The sequence below is a fragment of the Symphalangus syndactylus genome, chromosome 6, assembly GCF_028878055.3.
Source record: "Symphalangus syndactylus isolate Jambi chromosome 6, NHGRI_mSymSyn1-v2.1_pri, whole genome shotgun sequence".
Classification (NCBI taxonomy): Eukaryota; Metazoa; Chordata; class Mammalia; order Primates; family Hylobatidae; genus Symphalangus; species Symphalangus syndactylus.
In genome coordinates, this window is record NC_072428.2 from 144,761,530 (window position 1) to 144,782,928 (window position 21,399).

At 52.1% G+C, this 21,399-nt stretch overlaps 1 protein-coding gene and 2 long non-coding RNA genes across 3 annotated transcripts in view; 2 read left to right on the top strand and 1 right to left on the bottom strand.

Annotated features, from left to right (window-relative positions):
• The window catches only part of LOC134736931 (uncharacterized), a 40,920-nt gene extending 39,683 nt beyond the window's left edge, over positions 1-1,237 (bottom strand). The window contains exon 1 of the long non-coding RNA XR_010121431.1: positions 1,144-1,237. This is a non-coding gene — a long non-coding RNA (uncharacterized lncRNA). The remainder of the gene's footprint in view (positions 1-1,143) is intronic.
• Positions 1,238-12,510: 11,273 nt separating this feature from the next.
• LOC134736967 (uncharacterized) lies at positions 12,511-16,313 on the top strand. Its single transcript, XR_010121474.1, has 2 exons — positions 12,511-14,917; positions 15,872-16,313. It is a non-coding gene; the product is annotated as an uncharacterized lncRNA (long non-coding RNA).
• A 345-nt stretch (positions 16,314-16,658) lies between these two features.
• Positions 16,659-18,139, top strand: LOC134737072 (uncharacterized). Its single transcript, XM_063642393.1, has 4 exons — positions 16,659-16,771; positions 17,232-17,448; positions 17,616-17,875; positions 18,007-18,139. Exons 1-4 carry the CDS (start codon positions 16,659-16,661, stop codon positions 18,029-18,031), a joined length of 615 nt encoding a protein of 204 aa, XP_063498463.1. The 3' UTR covers positions 18,032-18,139.
• The last annotated feature ends 3,260 nt before the right edge of the window (positions 18,140-21,399 follow it).

A 21,399-nucleotide genomic window follows, 5' to 3' on the forward strand; every position in this document is an offset into this window, starting at 1 on the left:
TTCCACGTCCACAGCAGCTGAAATGTCCTGGCAGTAACCTGCAAGGCGGTGACTAGAAGGCCCTGGGAGCCCCATGGTTCAGTGTCTCCCAGGTGCTGAGGAGAATGTGAGGAAGCCCAGGAGAGGTTCCCTCCACTCAGGATGGGTGCAGTAATGTCAGGCTGTTGTTCTAACACCCAGGGGATAATTGGGCACTGTTCCAGTCTCTAACCTAAAGAACATGGAAGGAACTCAACCTCAAGATTTAAGATTCCTTAAAGATTCCCCCAGCCACCTCTGGTGACAGCAAGCGTAGGGAGGGGAAGGGAGGCCCCGCTCTTCCTAAAGGCATCTGTGTCCCTGCCTTCCCTGGAGTTGCATCAATTTTCCAATAAATTTCCCCTGCTACCAACATGAATTAGGTTGGATTTCTTCTATTTACACCCGAGAGAGAACACTCGCTGATGCAGGCTTTTCCCAGGTAACGAAGGTAAGATGACTGTGACATGGTTTCTTTCCATTGCACAGCCACGGCCTGTGTCTTTCGGGGTCTCAAAACCCTCCAGGGAGGTGATAGTGGCTGGAGCCACCCTTACCCAGCCTTCCAGCTCCTTAGAAGTGCAGCAGAGAGGTAGCCAGGTGCGGTGGCTCACGCCTGTAATCCCAGCATTTTGGGAGGCCAAGGTGGGCAGATCACCTGAGGTCAGGAGTTCAAGACCAGCCTGGCCAACATGGTGAAACCTACTAAAAATACAAAAATTAGCTGGGCATTGTGGCACAGGCCTGTAGTCCCAGCTACTCAGGAGGCTGAGGCAGAGAATCGCTTGAACCTGGGAGGCAGAGGTTGAGGTGAGCCAAGATCATGACACTGCACTCCAGCCCAAGTGACAGAGTGAGACTCCATCTCAGAAAAACAAAAACAAAAACAAAACAAAAAAAAGAAGGGTGAAGAGACTCCAGAAGGCCGGTGGCTTAGCAAACTCTCAGCTGCCTGTCTCGTGCGTCTCCCTTCCGTGGCCTCAAGGTGGGGCAGAGGTAAATTGCAATCCCTGGATAGGCTTGGATCCACAGTCGACCCAACGTGAACACAGGCTGCGATTCCACGGTCTCTGGTGACCAGATGCCCTCCTGGTCCCCTCCCCGATGGGGCACCTGGTATCCTACCTTCACTGCCCACTCGCTCTCTCAGGTCCAGCCAAGACCTGTGACAGAGGTGGTGTGACCTAGGGAGTCTCTGGAATGTCACAATCTCTCCCAGGGGGTGTTCCCATGGTACATAGGGCAAGGTTATCCAAGTTCCAAGAAAACATTCTATTTGTGGACCTGGCTCACCGGAGCACACGAGTGAAAGCAGACAGGAATAAGCAGATCACGGCTCAGCTCCGGGTGCAGGGTGGAAATCAGGGTTAACCAGAGGGCAATGGGAGAAAGCAATGTGGGGCGCTAATTTAAATTATCTGTAGGACTCTGTGTCATGAAGAGAAACTTATTGCAGCCCTAGCTCATGTTTCCAGAGCAGAGTCCTGAGGAGAAGGAGCACTTACCAAGGACGAATGGGTCACTGCGTGGTCTGCAAATAGCATCTGGGAAACAAGACCCTGGAACCTTGGAAACAGCAAGAGTCAGAGTTGCTTGGGGAGCTTGCCCTGGACAACAGTGCTTCAGTCTAGAAGACACTGAAAGACACAGCGAACTCCCTCCTCCTACAAACTGTTAACACAGTGGGAAGGAGGACGGGGTTTAGCAATACACTGTCTCAAAAATGTGCCCTCTCAAGTAAATATGTGCTTGTAACACCAGCCCTGGAGAGGAAAGTCTCGCTGGGCTTCAGTCCCTAACCTTTACCCTGCCAACAGTAATGTATCAATCGGCAGCGGCCCTGCAGAAGTTGCTGATGGCATCACAGAATGAGGGCATTCACTAAGCTGTCACAGCAGACCCAGATGCAGTGGCGGAATTAATTCTTCCTTCATTAATCATATCCCAATTTGCATGATTAATATGTCATAGTTGATGAACACAGGCGGATACAAATAAAATCACTGAGCAAAAATGCCACCTGCTGAGCAAAAAGAATAAGACAAACAAATGACTTGGCACAGCTACATGAGCAGGAGTCGCTTTATTTCCCAAAAACAATATTCCAAAAGCTTGAAATGATGCCACTATTGGGGCCACTTGCCGAGGACTGCCGAGACAGACATTCCAGAGTTTTCCACGGTGGGATGAGCTCCAGGGTACACACAACTGTCACAGCTTGCCATTGGACAATTCTAAAAACTCACCTTTCGAATCTCGCCTGTTTCCCAAGCGGAACCCAGGCCAAGGGGCGGGATGTTCCAGGACAAAGTGGTGCCACCTCGTCAGCCCAGGCCCACTTCCTCCAGCTGCAAGCCTCAGCCATTTCTGGCCAGCGGCTCTGGGGCAGGAACTGGGGCGGGGCATTGCCAAGGGCACAAGCAAGGGGCAGGGAGCAGAGGAGGAGAGGAAGCAGGGAGCGACCATGGAATGGCCTCGGACCTGGGGCAGAGCCTTCGGGATGCTGGAAGCTGCTCAGGGTTGGGGACTCTGACCGGGGTCCTGGGGCAGGCAATGCCCAGCCTCCCTGGAGCGTGGGTTTCCTTCAAGGCCACGTGGCAGAAGCAGCCACAGGAGAAGCAGCGCAGCTTTCGGCAGCAGTGGGAATGTCCTAGACCTGGCACATCCCGACAGTAGTCACTGGCACACGTAGCAGTGGAACACGTGAATGTGGCCAGGGTGGCTGAGAAGCAGTCATTTTCATTTCACTTTAATTAATGTAAATTGAAAAAGCCACGTAGGGCTAGTGGTCCCTGGTGGGGAGCTGAAGGGACCTGGAGAGGTATTCCTCCTTTCCAGCTCCATCCACCTCTGAGGCTGAGGGATTGGATGGGGGCATCCCTGGAGCCCCCAGTCTGCACTTCCTGACTGGAGTGTGGAAGGCACCTGCTCTGTTTGTTTTCACTATCCTTCCGAAACCTTTGCTGGCTCCCTCCCCTCTGCTTACCAAAAACTGCCTCCTGCCAGACTAAGTTCCTGGCCCCTCACTTTCCGGCCGCATCCCCCACGTCTCTACCACGTGAACAGACCCTCAGCCCTCAAACACACCTGTGCCTCCCCACCACCCCATACCTTGTCTGTGCTATTCCCCATGGCTCTTCCCCACCCATTCAACACTGATGGAGACCCACCTCAAGCCTGACGTTCCGGAAGCTTCCCTGAGCTCCATGGCCCACAAGCTTCTCACTCCCCCATCACTGAGAAGGAACCCAGCCTCTGGCTGTGGTAGCTTGCAGTGCTGTCCTCTTTCTCTCACTGCTACTTGATAGCAACAGTGTTGCAGTGTCCTGGAAACAGTATAACAACCTGGCAAGGCTGAGCACACCTGCAGGACAGAGCGGGGAGGCGCCCAGCCTGTCCTCAATGCCAAGTAGCAGGGTGGCCTGAGGAGGTGACTGCGTCTCCCCATGGTCTCCTCACCGCAAACATGAGGATCATGCTGCTTCCTGTTGGGGTTCATGTGAGAGTCAAGTGCTCACCTGTGCCGAACATCCTGCCCGCCCTGGCCTGGGTTCAGGGTTTTCAATCCATGCTGCGCTCCCGAAAAGACAGGCCACTCCTCTGCTCTCCCGCACCTGAGGAAGCGTTGTTGCTGGTTGCAGGGTTCCTTAGTCTAATCCTAACACCTCAGTGCTTTCATCCTGGCCTCATGCATTGCGCTGGAGCCTAGTTTCTGGTGCCGTAAAGTTTTAAGAATACGTTCCCTGCCATCTCGTTTCTGTTTTGAACTATCTGGCCCAAACCCTTTTCTTCAGTTTTCTCCTCTTCCTTTGGGGAAAAAGAAAAGGAGAAAAAAAGGAAAGACAAGGACAAAAGAGAAATGGAGAAGAGAAGCAAGACAGAGGCTGCTCTGAAATGGTTTTGGCACCTTCTCCAACACAAAGGGCAATAAGATTGAGTAGGATGAGACAGCTATGACTTCCTATTCCCTTTTCCCAGCCCCCAGGCTAATGTGGTGGGTCTGAGGTTCCACTCCCCAGCCCCAGCCAATGCTCAGACCTAGACAAAAGTTGGATGCCCCACAGGATTCACGTGAGACCCAGGAAGGCCACGTCTCATTTTAACTTCCTCTCCTCTATTCCATAACACAATCTTCGGGGAGCTTCGATGGACTGAGAAAGCCCTATGCCTGCAAGGACAGAATTTGCTATCAGCACCTTCACATTTGTGACAACCTTGTTTTCCTCTTCCTGCAGGGATGCTGTGCTGAGTGAAGAGCTTCATGAATACCATGTGTGAGCCAAGTAAAAGAGGCTCCTTGTGGCTCATTCTCTGCATAAGGTCACATTCAGAAACTCAAAGTCCAGAAACTAAACATCATTGAAAAGGAATCCTAACCTCTGGTGCCCCTAACCAGGAGCCGCATTTCTCTAGGACCCCTGCCCTGGCCTTTCCAGCACGCTGTGCCCACAGTGGCCCTGCTTGAGCCAGTCAAAAGCAAGGCCCCCATCTCCTTCCCAGCCCCGTCCCTCTGGGCTTCCTATTTCCCCATCCAGTGGAAAACATTCCCAGCTATACAAAAGCAGATGGGAGGGGGTTACCAGGGAGGCTCCAGAGAAATGGGGAGATGCAGGTCAAGGGGAGAGAGTCGCAGTGAGGTAGGAGGAATCAGTCCAGAGGCCGGCTCTCAGGAAGATCCCAGTTCATAGCACTGCAGCACACTCCGGGAATTCACCAGGAGAGTAGATTTTAGAGTCTCTTACCACCAAAATGAAGAAGAAGAAGAAGAAGGAAGGAGAAGAAGGAAGAAGAAGAAGGAAGAAGAAGAAGAAGAAGAAGAAGAAGAAGAAGAAGAAGAAGAAGAAGAAGAAGGAGGAGGAGGAGGAGGAGGAGGAGGAGGAGGAGGAGGAGAAGAAGAAGAAGAAGAGGAAGAAGAAGAAGAAGAAGAAGGAGGAGGAGGAGGAGGAGGAGGAGGAGGAAAGAAGAAGAAGAAGAAGAAGAAGAGGAAGAGGAAGAAGAAGAAGAAGAAGAAGAAGAAGAAGAAGAAGAAGAAGAAGAAGAAGAAGAGGAAGAAGAAGGGAGGAGGAGGAGAAGGAGGAGGAGGAGGAGAGGGAGAGGGACAGGGAGAGGGAGAAGGGGAAGGGGAAGGGAAAGCGGAAGGAGAAGGAGAATGGGAAGAAGAGTAAGAGGAGGAGGAGGAGGAGGAGGAGGAGGAGGAAAGAAGAAGAAGAAGAGGAAGAGGAAGAAGAAGAAGAAGAAGAAGAAGAAGAAGAAGAAGAAGAAGAGGAAGAAGAAGGGAGGAGGAGAAGGAGGAGGAGGAGGAGAGGGAGAGGGACAGGGAGAGGGAGAAGGGGAAGGGGAAGGGAAAGCGGAAGGAGAAGGAGAATGGGAAGAAGAGTAAGAGGAGGAGGAGGAGGAGGAGGAGGAGGACGACTGGGTGAAGATCCTCTCGGTGATGGATATGAGAACTTGCCTGACTGTCGTAATCACCACGTCTATGGATATCAAAACGGCAGGTCATAAATGTTAAAAATCACGTCCACACCTTAAACATATGCATTTCTTGAAAAAGAAATGCATCACCAGCCACATGTATGAGTTGAAATTATCTCATAGACACATTTGTAAAAAGTAAAAGAAAGATGAAACTTAATACTATGCTTTAACTGAGTACATCCAAAATATCAATGAATTACTTATAAGATACATTACATTTTTTTTTCTAAGCAGGCTTTGAAATGCAGTGTGCCTCTTCCACTTGACAGCACATCTCAGTTTGGACTGGCCACATTCTCAAAAGCCACAAGTGGCTGAGGACTACCATGGAGGCCACCCAGCTCCAGTCCATTCTGCTGGTTGTTATGAGTTCAGTGTTAGTGCCACCACCACCCCCCAAAATTTGCATGTTGAAGTCCTAACCCCCAGTGTGATGGGCTTGGATATGGGGACGTCAGGAGATAATCAAGGGTTTGGTGCAATGCTGGTGATGGGAACCTCGTGCTGGGATGAGTGCCCTCATGAGAAGAGGCCAGAGGACTTGCTCTCCTGCCATGTGAGGACACAGCGAGAGGGTGGCCGTCTGCAGCCCAGGAAGACCCTGACCTGCTGGCACCCTGATCTCAGACTCCCAGCCTCCAGAACTGGGGGACATGACTGTCTGTTGTGGAAACTCCCAGTCTGTGCCAGTGCCATGGCAGTCTGAGCTAAGACGCTGGCTCTGCATGGCAAGAGCCTGCAGATGATCCAGCAAACCCAAACTGTCCCTAGCAGGCCTGGGGCAAGGTGGAGGAGGCTGAGAAGCCCTGAAGCCAGAGCAGACCCCAGATCCAGCATCACAGGGTTTGTGAGTGAGCTGTTATGTTTGGTGTTGTGTGCAGAGATTAAATGTCCACAGTCTTCTGAGTTCACGAGGCTTATCATGTCGTGAGGGACAAGACGATAACTCGGGTTTATGCCTGCGTTACTACTTTACCCACTTTCTGTGTGCATGGAAAATGACAAGAGGGCACAGAAAAGCACCCGCGTAGCCAAGAGATGGAGACAAGTGCTAAGGAATCCAGATGGGAATGGAATGACTTCAGAGTAGGGTAGAAAGAACCTACTGCTACTATTATCTACTCTTGAAAACCTAAAAGGTTCAGGGGTTTTTTTGAAAGGCCTCTCCCAGCACAGACAGGAATTGTGTCCATAGTCAAGGATCACTCTGGCTTCTGATGCTGCAGCTAATATGATTTTACTTTTGCCCAAATTGTTTCGAATTGCCCCTGGGCCACATATTAATTTGTTCCAGATGCTACCTTTTCCCACTGTTAGACATAAAAGAATCAAAGTGAAAAAACAAAGATGCAAAGCCCTGGGATTGTTAAAAAGTTAATTGCTCAGTGTTGGCCTAAATGACAAAAAAGTCCCCAACTTCCTCAAGGTCAGAATTTTACGTGTAAAAAAGGAAACCTTGAGAATTTAGAAAACACTTGCCTCAAAGAAGCATCATTAGCCATTGCACCGGTGGCTCCTACAGACCAGGTTAAGCCACATCAAAGAACTCCCATGCTCCTAGACCCAGAAAAATAGAAGAAAATGATTAAACAAATAACTGGAAGTGCCTGGCAAGGTCAAAGTACCAGGAAACGTCCTTGAGTAAAAAGAAGCCTGGAACTAAGCTGAGAACAATCTAAAATCTCTCATATCCAAAGCCTGTATTTTCCTTGGCGCCGGAGATGGAGAACTTGAGCCTGACCATTGGCAGGGAGGCCAGGAGGCTAAATCCACCCCACGCAGGCTTCCCCCCAGTACCCTGACGGGACTTCCAGCTTCTGTAAACTTCTGGGGGAAGTAGGCACATGCCGACTTGGGGAAAGTCGACCACGGTAAGCCTAGAGGAGGGACAATATTATAAACTGTGTGGAAGGTCCCCTGAGAAGTTCACAGACTCAGAGGCGAGGAGCGGCAGTGTGGACTTGAAAGCCATCCGGGGGGAGCTGCCAAGAGGCTTAGCCACAAGCATGGATCCAGCCACAGAGCTGGAGCGAGGCTGCGAGGGGCAAGCCCAGGCATGGGATGCCGCTCGGTGGTGGGGGAATCTGGCAGCACTGTCCAGGAAAAGCCCCTCTGCCTCCCCGGAAAGCTCCCGCCGATGATCCACTGAGATGCACAGACACGACCCAGAGGCCGGCTGGGCTGATCCCACACATGGCTGGTGGCCAAGGGATTGGGCCGTCCACACCCAGCCACACACAGGAAGTTCGTCCTATGAGACCCTCCTCGGATCCTCGCTCCCGGTGTGTCCTCACTTGGCCTGAGCACTCGCGGCCATCTCACCTCAGGCTGTCCCCATCTTGCCTCCTACCCACCCCCATGGTCTCCCGCTGGCTCGAGCCCCTGCCCTCCCCAGGTCACTTCCAGGTCTGTCTCCATCTCACTGTGCCGCTGTGCCCGCAAGGCCTCCCCAGGGAGCCGTCCCTGCAGGGGAGATGTGGCGTGGTTTTGTTTTGCAGTTGCGATCTTGGAGAGAGACACTATGCCTTAATCTCAAAGACAGTCCCTAAGGCTGTGAATGTCAGGCCCTTACCAGGCCTGGTGGTAAGGCACAAAGTAGGCACATTCCTTGGGCTCCTTCCAACCGCATGCATGAGTAACACTGGGCCTGCCCAGAGTGAAGATCCAGTGGAAGAAATCACGTGGATGAATTCAAGCTGTAAAATGATCCCAATGACATGAATATTTCAACCTAAATTTCGATTTATACCACAATTATATTGTTTCTGATTACAAAAGTGATGCAATGGCATTGTAAGGGATTAAAGCACTTGTTTTATATGTATATAATTTTTTTTTTGAGACGGAGTCTCGCTCTGTCGCCCAGGCTGGAGTGCAGTGGCGCGATCTCGGCTCACTGCAAGCTCCGCCTCCCGGGTTCACGCCATTCTCCTGCCTCAGCCTCCCAAGTAGCTGGGACTACAGGCGCCCGCCACCACGCCTGGCTAATGTTTTGTATTTTTAGTACAGATGGGGTTTCCCCGTGTTAGCCAGGGTGGTCTCGATCTCCTGACCTTGTGATCCACCTGCCTCAGCCTCCCAAAGTGCTGGGATTACAGGCGTGAGCCACCGCGCCTGGCCTATATGTACATAATTTTTGCAGACTTGTTCTTTCAATATACCTCCAGGCAGAAATACAGCCTAAATTTACGTGAATATGCTTGGGGACTTCTTTCTTCCTTCCCTCCTTCCCTCCTCCTCCTCCTCCTCCCCTCCTCCTCCTCCTCTCTCTGTCTCTCTCTCTCTCTGTGACTCTCTCTTTTCTCTCTCTGTGTGTGTATGTGTGTGTACTCACACAACAGAGCTCTGGAGATGCATGCAGCACACATATGTGTAGATGTAACTATTATAAGGACAATATCCCAAGAGCTGAGTGTCCAGGCCACTGTTTGATTTTCCTTTCCTTGTTTCATTGCAAACTCAGGGTGTCACACCTGGGCCATGTGGAGGCTGAGAGATGGGTGAGGACAGATGGGGATGGGCACCCTGCTGTTGTCGGGGGGCCGTCAGCAGGTCTCTCAATTGGTGATACGTATGGACATGGGTCCTCATGAGAACCATCCTAATCTTTTCTCGGTGATGAAACACCATCTGTTTTCATGCCGTCAATCTTATTACAGAATGATGGCCAAGGAGTTCATCTGAACTGTCAGGCGAACAGTGGGGCCCTGCCACATCCCCATCTACCCATAGCTTGGTTTGAGTTCACGGTGCCAAAATCACATCCCCAAGTTACAGTATAGGCTCGTTGCCAAGGGAGTTTTCTTGTAAACACTGCCTGGCCCTGGGGGCCCTCCTCTGACCTAAAGGAGGCATAGCTGGACGAGGTTCCGGGTAATGCAATCACCCGGTGACCCCTGTCCCCAGCCTGTTCTCAGGTCCCTTGCATTTTCCTCAGTGTCCTTCCTGCTCATGCCCTCAGGGCCCTGCTTTTGGGAAGTGTGGCCAGCAGGCCCAGTGCAGGAACCCAGTACTGAGCTGCCGACTGCCACTCCACAGAATCACAGGACAGAGCCTCCCAGAGGCAGCAAGTGGAGCGTGGGCTGGAGGAGGCCGCCCGCTCCGTTGTGATGAGGGCTGGCCTCTGCTGTGCTTTGATTTATGAGCAATCACGTGTTCACCAAGCACCTACTACGTGACCAGTGCGGCAGCCAGCAGGGTCTTCATGACACTGGCTGCGAGCTCTCCACCCAGACTCCCTGCCCTCTTCCATGGGGATGAGGTTAGGGGCAGCCTCCATGCAGTTAGCACCTCCTTCTGCTCTCCCCCTCCAGCCAGCAGGAGCCACCATGGGCCACAGGGAGGACTCTGCCCTGAAAGTGGCAGATCCCAGCCCAGGAGAACCTGGGTCCCTGGACGGCAGCCTGGGACTGCACCCCTGACGCGGGCCGGCCCCCAGAAGCTGTCTTCTCAGTGAGCAGCACCCACGTTTTCAGGTTTCAGCAGCTTAGCTTTATCCTGACTGATGCTCGGCACTCAGGACACACATCTGCTGTCCCTGCTCTCCACTCCCCTAAATCGTGAGGACCGGTGTCCTCTCGGCCACAGCCTAAACTACAAGTGTCATCATCGTCTCTGGGCATCGGTGGTCAGGAGGTTTGATTGTAGAATATCGGGATGAAACCTTTACGCCGGCTTCCTTTTCCCTGGACATGGTGGCTGGAGCCAGAGTTAACAAGTCTCCTGCTTCCTGGCTGGAGGCTGTGGTCTTTATTCCTCCGAGAGGGGCCCAGCCGTCCAACTGTTTACCATTGTGTCTTCGCAGAAGGCTCCGTGGCTCTTTCAGGCTGTGCCCTGCTGTGAATCTCAGCCTCAACTCCAGCCTGGTGCAGCGGCGCAGGGCACACGCCACACAGTCACCGCAGGCCCTGAACCCAACGTAACCTGCCCTGTGGTGCTGGGGTGTTGCTTAGGACACGAGACGGCGTCTCCCCTCCAATTTCTCCCCTTTGGAAGGGGACTGGCTTTCTTCTGCCTGTCCCACCATTGCATTTGGGAAGCAGATAACCTGCTTTCCAGACAGAAGATGCCACACTCTGTGAAGACACAGACTCTCAGGGAGAAGACCCCAGAGGACAGAGGCAGGGCTTGGGGTGACATGTCCATAGCCAAGGAACATCAAGGACACCAAGCCACCACGGAATGCCAGGAGAGAGGCCTAGAATAGACTCTCCCTCCCACCCGCGGAGGGAGCCAGCCCTGCTGACACCTTGACTTCAAACTTCCGGCTTCCAGGATGCCGAGAGCATCAGTTGCCCTCATTTTAAGGTCTCAAGTTCTATACATTCTGCACATTCCCAGAATGCAGTGTGGCAGGTTTGTCACAGCAGCCTACAGTATTTCAGTTTAGCGTATTCTTCTGTGTTCAATGTCTATTCCCAACATGGTCCAGAACGCCCTTTACTTCACAAGTACAATTCCATAGTAAAACTTAATAATGGCACTCTGGACCAGGCCATTTGATCTGGCCGAACTGTGTTCCCTGGCTGTGCCCTGAATGTGCCACCTGCAGCCACACAAGGCACCCTCCCATTCCTGCACTGACCCAGCTCCTAAACAGCAGCTTTCCAGCAGTGGTTCCTGGACTTTCAGAGAGCTTTTCTGCCACAGTGCACATTGCCCTCCTTTTTTTGGCCACCAGGCATCTGAAATCCTTCCCAGTGTTTGGTGAATCCCTCAACTCATGACACAGGATCTGAATGTAGCTACACTACATTCGGAAAGTGCAGAGGCCGGCACTCGCTTAACCCACAGGGGCACTCACACCCATGAGCGTAGCTGCAAGCCCACCCTGCCGGGAAGCTAGTGACTCCCAGAACACAGATGACTCAGACACCACCCTGGATGGCCACGCCGTTCCCATGGGCAGAGGTGTCGGCAGGTCCAGCAGCAGCCTCCAGCCTCCAGCCTGAGGTCCCTTCTGTGTGTGCAGCCAGTGGTGCTGGTGATAGAGACTTCTCTAAGCCGGTCCCAATGTCCTTTTTCCCAGCATCTTTCTCGCTCAGGTAGCCTAGGAAACTCGTTCTCCTCCCCACACCACCTCCATTCCTTGAGCTAGACAATATATAATTCTTTTAATAATCCCTTTAATAATTTAAACGAATATTTAAATATTCTTTTAACAATTCCTTTTCTGCTTCAATTACCCAGAGCTGTGTTCTGCCACCTCCCACTGAGAACCTTAAGTGGTTCTTTCCTCCATCAGTACATGCTCCTGTTTGACATGAAAACGTCGGCAGAGATTTTTCGGCGTGATCTAAAGAGCGCGATCTTGGTGGCCGTCTACCACACAAGGAGGGCACGTGCGGATTTCCTGGCCTTGCACAGTCGGTGATGAAAGCGGAGTTGCCTAGTGATCAGCTGACTTGTGATCAATTACAATAATGATGGAATTTCAAGGTCAATGTCCTGCTGTTTTTTTTTTTTTTCCAAGCTCATCTTTTCTGCTTAAGGAGAAAATGCTAGACAAATGCATCTCCATGTGGGCCCGGACCTCTCCATGTTGCTCTGTCTTGTCTGTGAATGTGTGACAGAGACCGGAAGACCTGCCAACACCGTCTGTCCATGGCGGTGCTGCTTTCACGGCCCTCCCCTTCCCATCAGCCTTGGCCCAAATCACCCTCCAAAATCGCCAACCATAGGAAACATCTTTAACGTAAACTAATCCCCTCACACTTAAAATGTTTACAATTTAGCTGGGTGCGGTGGCTCACACCTGTAACCCCAGCACTTTGGGAGGCTGAGGTGGGCGGATGGCTTGAGGTCAGGAGTTCGAAACCAGCCTGAGCAACATGGAGAAACCCTGTCTCCACAAAAAATTAAAAAATTAGCTGAACATGGTGGCACATGCCTCTGGTCCCAGCTACTTGGGAGGCTGAGGTGGGTGGATTGCTTGAAGCTGGGAGGTTGAAACTGCAGTGAGCCAAGATTGCACCACTGCACTCCAGCCCTCAAAACAAACAAACAAAAACCAAAAATGAAATAAAACGCTTACTGTCGGCCCCCCTTCTCTGCAGACATCCAGATGAGGAGCCTGTATTCAAGGTGGTGACTGGGCCACGCAGCCACGCCCTTCCCTGGGGGTGAGCCCTTCCCTCAGGGTGCAGCCTTCTCTCTGGGTGCTCCCTTCCCTAGGGGTGCAGACTTCTCTCTGGGTGCTCCCTTCCCTTGGGGTGCAGACTTCTCTCTGGGTGCTCCCTTCCCTCAGGGTGCAGATTTCTCTCTGGGTGAGCCCTTCCCTCAGGGTGCAGCCTTCTCTCTGGGTGCGCCCTTCCCTCGGGGTGCAGCCTTCTCTCTGGGTGCTCCCTTCCCTCAGGGTGCAGACTTCTCTCTGGGTGCTCCCTTCCCTCAGGGTGCAGACTTCTCTCTGGGTGCGTCCTTCCCTAGGGGTGCAGCCTTCTCTCTGGGTGCGCCCTTCCCTCGGGGTGCAGACTTCTCTCTGGGTGCGCCCTTCCCTCAGGGTGCAGACTTCTCTCTGGGTGCGCCCTTCCCTAGGGGTGCAGACTTCTCTCTGGGTGCTCCCTTCCCTCAGAGTGCAGACTTCTCTCTGGGTGCGCCCTTCCCTAGGGGTGCAGACTTCTCTCTGGGTGCTCCCTTCCCTCAGGGTGCAGACTTCTCTCTGGGTGTGCCCTTCCCTAGGGGTGCAGACTTCTCTCTGGGTGCTCCCTTCCCTCAGGGTGCAGACTTCTCTCTGGGTGCGCCCTTCCCTAGGGGTGCAGACTTCTCTCTGGGTGCTCCCTTCCCTCGGGGTGCAGACTTCTCTCTGGGTGCGCCCTTCCCTAGGGGTGCAGACTTCTCTCTGGGTGCGCCCTTCCCTAGGGGTGCAGACTTCTCTCTGGGTGAGCCCTTCCCTCGGGGTGCAGAATTCTCTCTGAGTGAGCCCTTCCCTCGGGGTGCGCCCTGGCACGTGTTGCCTCCCCACTCACTGCTCTTTCTTGCTGCCTCCTTCCTGGCGAGTCCCTTCCCGCTGTTGCTCACTGTCTGCTGATTTCTGATCACTTGTCTTCCCTCTTGAGCTTGGTGAACAGACCAGCAGGAGGGTACAGGATGGTCCCCACGATCCCCCGAACATTTCTAAGACCAAAACCAAAAAGCCCAAGTGAGAGGAGGGACCCCACTCGGGGCTCGGAAAGCTGACCTGATGCCTGGCGCCCCGCGGTGGCGTGGGGTGGTCTTGCGTGGCTGTGGACCCCTCAACCAGGCAGGCGAGAGCGGGGAGGGAAGTGGGTACAAGTGAGCAAGTGTGTGAGTGTGTGGGAGTATTACTGTTAGTGTGTGTGTGTCTGAGTGTATGTGTGACTGTGTGTGTGTCTGAGAGTGTGTGTGTGAGTGTGTGGGAGTGTGTGTGTCTGAGTATAAGTATGTGTGTCTGAGTATGAGTATATGTGACTGTGTATGTGTGTCTGAGTGTTAGTGTGTGTGTGTCTGTGTGTTAGCGTGTGTCTGAGTGTGAGTATGTGTGACTGTGTATGTGTGTCTGAGAGTCAGTGTGTGTGTGTGTGTCTGCATTTAGTGTGTGAGTGTGTGTCTGAGGGTTAGTGTGTGTGTCTCAGTGTTAGTGAGTGGGAGTGTGTGTGAGTGTGAGTGGGCGTCTGAGTGTTAGTGTGGGAGTGTGTCTGAGTGTGTGTATCTGTTAGTGTATGAGTGTGAGTGTGTGCATGCTGGGAAGAGGCATGGGCTAAGAATAAAATACTTTCCCAAAGTGTAGCAAATAATAGCAAAGTTCACCCATCAGTTCTCCTGCCTTAAGCAACTATGGGCTTTCACTCTCCAACTTTCTTCTCTCTCTCTCACACACACACACACACACCATGAGACATCTGAGCTCTCCTGGCAAGGTTGGGCTCCCTGCTGCCCCCGCATCCCCTCACTTACACCAAATTCTGTCCCCCTGACTGGAATGTTTGGGGTGAGAGCCCCTCCTTCGTCCTGTCTGCACCAGTGTCAGCTGAACATGTTAGGACGTGTGGCCACCGCCTCTCGTGGACCCTGGAACAACCTCCCGTTCGCACAGGGGTCCACTCCTAATCTTCTGGAGGTGCCATCATGGGAGATGACCAAACTCTCCTGAAAAGTCTTGCGCAGTACCGTGATCAATAAAACTAGGAGAGTAAACAGAATGCTCTGAATTTGGAGCCAGAAAACCTTGATTCAAGTCCTTCATGTGGCCTTGGGCAAATCACTTAACCTTTCTGAGCCTGTGCCCTCAACGATATCTTCCTGTTTCTTAAGGTCAATGTGATGTTTAATGATAAATAACTCTTAAAAGGGCTTTGCATCATGCTTGGGCATTTTGGCTATTCAAGAACCTCACACTGCATGAAGAAAGATGCATTCTGTGTGGCTCTGGAGGCTTTTCAAGCAGAGAGAAACAGCAGGTTCACAGGTAAGAACCAGGAAGACCGTGTGGGCTGCAAAGATGGTGAGGCAGCTTTGAACGCAGCAGTGGTGTGGGGCACAGGGTGGGGGAGGTTGGATATGCAACTGACTTCAGAGTTTCCTTCTCAGCTCCCCTGGATGGGAGTTAGTGTTAGGATCACAAGTCAGAATACAATTGGGATCGTAGAAATCTCCCAATTCTACTCACTCTGTGCTCAGTACAATTACCTAAGCACGATCATTGTCTCGGTCCAGGACACATCCATTCACACATGCACACACACACGCCATGTGTGCACACATGTGTATATGCAAGCATTACATACACACACACACGTCATGTGTGCACACATATGTATATACAAGCATCACATGCACACACACACCATGCGTGCACACATATGTATATGCAAGCATCACATGCACACACACACCATGTGTGCACACATAGGTATATGCAAGCATCACATGCACACCCCCCACATGTATATACACATATAGACACACATGCACACACCCACATGTGCATACACACACCCATAAACAGGCACACACGTGTGAGCACAGGCATATACATGCGTACACTTATGCACACACACACACATACATACATGCCCCTTAAACTCACTGCAGAGTCTGATGAGAGGTTGTTGACTTGGGGAGTAGCACTGTGCGTTTAAATGAGGCAAAAGAAAGCTGACCATCCCCAGCCTGACCAGGAGTTGTGGTTGGCCAGGAGAATGATATTTGGAGCTCACGAATAAAGAAGTCATGATGACTGAGATGAGGGCACTCGTCTCCACCCAAGGCACCTGCCAGGTGGTCGCATCGCTGCCTCGCCCCTGTGCCCCAGGGCTGTGCACCCTCCTGGCTGCCAGCAGTGCCTGAACTCAGAACCGACAGGACCTTGGGGCACAGCTCCGTGGCCCTTTCAGTGACCGCCCTCTTCTTCCTCCTGCAGCCCTCAGCGTGTTCCTCCTCCTGCTCACACTTCACCCTTCACCCTGGCTGACCTGCGTGTGCAAAACACGGTCTTGAGCTCCCACAGACCGAGGAGAGGGGGCCCATTCCGCTGCATCTCCCCAGGGCACCGGCAAGAGCAGGCAAAGCCTCGTTGACTGAATTCACGGAGAGCAGAGACTGTGCCCAGGCCTCCACCCCAGGACTTCTGTGTTGTGTGAGACATGCTAGTGATGCTGCTTTAAGCTCTGCTTTAAAAATGGTCCTTTGACAGATTCTGAATGCAAACGGTCTCCTTACCAGATCCCGTGGAATAAGGAGGACAACTTATCACAACTTCCTCATTGTAAAATCCCGTTCAGATTGCAGTTGAAGATCACAAATTGTCTGTGTTTCACTTTGTGATGTTTGTGGTGTCTAATACAGCAACACAAGCCTGGGTTCCTGTGCTTAGACTTCCTTATTGTTTATTTATTATCCACTTCCTCTGAGCAGGACTGATCGACTTTTCGCTTCTTAGACCCTTGGTGGATGGCCTAACATTGGGAACGTCCCTGGGAATCAATGACCTCCCATGCTATTGCCCTAAGAGGAAAGACTATGGACCCATTTCTGGCTCGTGAGTTGGAAGTGGAGGTCTGCTGGCGGCCTTTGTTTCCCTGCCTTCCCCTCCTGTCACTGGCTGGAACATGTGCTTGATGCCTGGAGTTCAGCAGCCCTGTTGAAACTGTGAGGTGACTGGCAGGTGTCAGAAGGAAAGCAAACTGGCTAGTGACAGCAGAGGCTGCATGTACTCCACTGCCCTCCGCTCCACTGTCCACTCACCTCCGCTGGCTCTGTGCCCCAAGGCCCTGGCCTCTATGGCTGGCGTCCATGGGTTTCCCTATCTTCTGGCCTCCAGGTGGGTTCAGTCACAGCAGAAGCTGGGAGGGGCAGCTGGAGGTTGGAGAAACATGAGGCTAGTGTCCAGCTCCCTCCCTGGCCGAGCCAGCCGTGGACGTGCTCCTTTCCGGGAAGCCAGCATTCCTTTCCGGTGGTCCTGCTCTGACCACGGCAGCTCGAGCTGAGCACAGAGTGACGGCTACAGCTCCCTCCACATCTGGCCTGGGATGGGAACAGCTCCTGGATGCTTCTTCTTCCTGTGCTGGCATCCCTTAGTCCCTCCCAACTTTTTTTTTTTTAAATATATATAATAAACCTGCTTTGTTCAATCCTCCTCAACCACCCACGGGAGCAAGCCCTCCTTTCCTTGCCGGGACCCAGAGAGCTGCTGGGAAAGAAAGAGTGGGCCCCCGGCAGTGTGGTCAACACCTGGGCAGACCCCACTCACCTTCTGGATGGATTCCTATCCCCACCCTGAGCTCCTCCCCTAACTCCCCAAAACACTGGGAAGATGGGCCTTCTGTCCTGGAAGGGCCAGTCTCCTGCGGGGGAGCGCTATGCATAGGAAGGAAAGCCGTGTTACTCGATGGTTCTACTGAACCACTAAGCAGCAGGGGCTCTGGGGGCGCCGTGGAGATAGAGAACCCTTACGAAGGCGATGCTGGATCCTATGGGTCTCAACAGAGGGCCTTACGGGTAGGCCCTGTTGGAGGGACTGAGAGAGGCGGGTCCCGGGAACGCATGTGCTGGGCCCACGTGAGTACATGCAGGGTCAAAGCTGGCAGGCAGGCGGGCTGAGCCTCTCCGTGCTCCCACGGGGTGTGCATCAGATTTTGCACTTAGCAGGTGAATTTGCTTCCCAGGGCCACTGTAACAACCAACCAGGAACGGGAGGCTCAACACAACTGAAATGTGCTTCCTCACAGTCCTGGAGGCCCGAACTCCAAAACCAAGGCGCCAGCAGGGCCACGCTTCCTCCACGGAGCCTCGGGGAGCAGATGGTCTTGAGGAGACTTGCTTCCGCAACCCTTTCCCAGCTGCAGCTGCCTCTCCGCCGTCTCTGCCTCCGTGGCCACGCGGCATCTTCTCCCTGGCGTGGGCTGAACGACCGCATCCTGGGCAGGTCTGAGGGCGTTTCTATCAGCACAGCACACAATGATGGTCTTCTCCCTCACTTCCTGATTTTGTTTGACATCCAACCTCCTCTCAGATGCTGTAAACTATAAGCTGTACCATTGTTTTATGCACTAACAGGGAAGAAAAAAATGCTGGCGACTAAACCGTGAGGTGCCTTCAAGAGTAAAATGGAACCTAAGAGGAAGACGGAACCTAACAGAGATGTCAGGAGGAGAAGAAACACGCATCTTAGAATTGATAAGCACGATACATGACGACACGTGTTTTGGTTTTTCGTTTGTTTGTTTGTTTTTGAGACAGAGTCTCGCTCTCTCGCCAGGCTGGAGTGCAATGGCGTGATTTCAGCTCACTGCAACCTCCGCCTTCCGGGTTCAAGTGATTCTCCTGCCTCAGCCTTCCAAGTAGCTGGGATTACAGGCACGTGCCACCACGCCTGGCTAATTTTTCTATTTTTGTTAGAGATGGGGTTTCACCATGTGACAACAGGCTTTTTAATTAGACACCCCCATCCCCATCGTGAGGTCATCGTTTTCTGCCGGGAGCCTCCTGGGCCCTGCAAGTTTCCGTGTTGTTCCAGCTGTGTCGGACACTGCTGCCAACGGCTTTCGGTTGCTCACAGGACTGGGTGGTGCTAACCCTAAGGACTGTAGGGGGTGGGGGTTGGCATCTGCAGGGGAGAGCACTGGGAGCACGTGGCCCTGCAGGTGTGACCAGGACCTGAAGAGGTCCTGGCATATAGCAACTGCTCAAACCATGTCTGCTTGGGAACAAGTGAGTGAATAACTGTGTCCAAATTCTTCGTTTTAGAAATAAGGCACAGATATGGTTTAGCTGGGTCCCCCCCCCCAAATCTCACCTTGAATTGTAATAACCCCCACATGTCGAGGGTGGGGCCAGGTGGAGATAACCGAATCAAGGGGTTGGTTCCCCTCATACCGTTCTCATGGTAGGGAATCAGTCTTATGGGATCTGATGGTTTTATAGAGGGGAGTTCCCCTGCACACGCACTCTTGCCTGCCACCATGTAAGATGTGACTTTGCTCCTCCTTTGCCTTCTGCCGTGATTGTGAGACCTCCCCAGACATGTCAATTAAACCTCTTTCCTTTATAAATTACCCAGTCTTGGGTATGTCTTTATTAACATTGTGAGAACAGACTAATACAGGCACCTCGGCCAGAGGGGAAAAGGGCCTCTGCATAGTCACACAGCAAAGGATAGCAGATCAATATCCAGCCTGGTCTCCTGATGCCTCATCCCCTGACATCTCCACCACCCCCTGCCCTGGCCTCTCATCTTTCTACCCAGGCTGAGATCACAGCTTCCACCAACAGGAACTGGGGCAGGAGCCATGGTAGACACTGGAGTTGGTTCCATTGTGACCTCATTCATAACTTTCCTACAAAAGAAATCAAAACTTTGCATCCAGGAGAGTTTCAACCCAAAGTGCTGGGTTTGCACTTAGCAGTGGAAGCCTGAATTCGATCCATTCTGTTTTCTGCCAGAAGAGGCTGATGTAAATTTTTGTCTACTGTAGGTTTGATACAAAGGTGGGGTTAGAGAATGGGGAGGGAACTGTTGTTTTTCTTCTCACCCCTTTCCGAGTGTGCCCCTTTTTACAATGCGTATCGGTTTTGTGGTCTGTACAGTGGGGATGATAACAGAACCCACTTGGTTGCGTTGTTGTGCAGAGTGGAGCTAACATACACTGAGAATTTAGGGTTGTGCCTGGCATGGACCAAGGCCCATATATGTGCTTGCAATGATAAATAGTAAGGAAGAATGAACCAAAGTGTTCACAAGAGGAAGCTCTGACGAGAGAAAAATCCAAGCTAATGAAGACATGCGGTTAAACGAGAAGTTCAGGTCCTGAAACTGTCTCTGTTAATGTACATCAGGCAGGTTCTTAGTTGCAAGCAACAGAAACTGACTCCAGCGGATTTAAGCCAACATGAGACTAATTGAAAATCTCATATTGGGAGTAACTCACAGAACTGCCAGAGAAGCCGGCTCAGATGTGAGTTAGAAACGAGGGAGAGGCCGAGCAGCGGCAGGACCAGGAGCCCAGCCAGGGGCCTGGGGGGCAGCAATACTGCAGCTCCAGGGCCAGCACAGGTCAGGCCTGGACATGGCCCCAGTGCCACTGACCCACTGCTCCTGAAGAGGGGACAAGGCCACCTCCAAAGCCAAGGATGCTGGCCTTTTGCCTTGTGCCACCAGCTTCCACTTCAGAGCTGGCCATGTGTGCTGTTGGCTGAGTCTGGGTCCTGCACCCGCACCGAGCAACCAGGGCAGCTGGGAGGTCTGTCTATCCCCAAGATTCACCTGGCCAGGCCAGCAGGGGGGTCAGGGGCTGGGAGTTAAACATCCAGTGTCTGCCTCATTGTATGCTCTCAGTAGGTCGCTTTTGTTCAGTTGGTTCTTTAAGGCAGAAGAAAATGCACTGAAGATACTCTAGAGATTGTGCAATTTCATTTGAGGTTTGTTTTCTCTATTACTTTCCTTCCAAGCCCATGACAGTGCATTTGGAACGTGTTGTTTTTATGATGATGCACAAAACAGCGATGCATAGGTTGAAGTAAGGGAGGAACTCTGCCCCACTGCTTCAAGGATGATGTGTGCGGACAGCACACTCTTGGTCTCCTCCAAACGAGACCCTCCTTGGTGACGGCACCAGGAGTGAAGGGCGGGGCAGGGAAACAAAAGCAGAGGTCATTTTGCAGTGGGGGTGGCAGCAAATGCAAATGACCCCCAATCTGCAGGTGGGACCACTGGCACCCGAATGTGTCACATTCATAGAAATTAAACATAAGCTGAGCACAGTGGCTCATATTTATAATCCTAGCACTTTGAGAGGCCTAGGCGGGTGGATCACTGGAGGTCAGGAGTTCAAGACCAGCCTGGCCAACATGGTGAAACCCCGTTTCTACTAAAAATACAAAAATTAGCCAGGCGTGGTGGCGGGTGCCTGTCTTTTCAGCTACTGGGGAGGCTGAGGCCTGAGAATCTTTTGAATCCGGGAGGCGGAAGTTGCAGTGAGCCAAGATTGTGACATTGCACTCCAGCCTGGATGACAAGAGCACAATTCTGCCTCAACAATAAAAATAAAAAATAAAGAAATTAAACATAATGCTGAGTTTCACCAGGTAGAGTCTCACGTAAACAGCCACTATTTTCCACTCATCATTCAGGTGAGAAAAACTCTTCTCTCGTCATTACAAAACATCTGTTCTGACAAACCCAGAAGAAACTTCTTGAATTGCAGCAACTTAACATATTTCCCAACCACAAAAAAAGATTTCCACCTGCACGATTTGGTGTAAATGTAAATAATGCCAGAAAAACACAGGGTGACAAGAAGCAGAGGAAGCCACGATTTCTTACCAGTTTTTTCCACTGATAGGCCTGACTTTTGATCTCACCGATTTTCAATCCCAGTACACACATGGAGAGCAATATATCAGTAGGGTTTTTATAGCAACAGAATTGGCCTTCAATGATCATCACAGAAG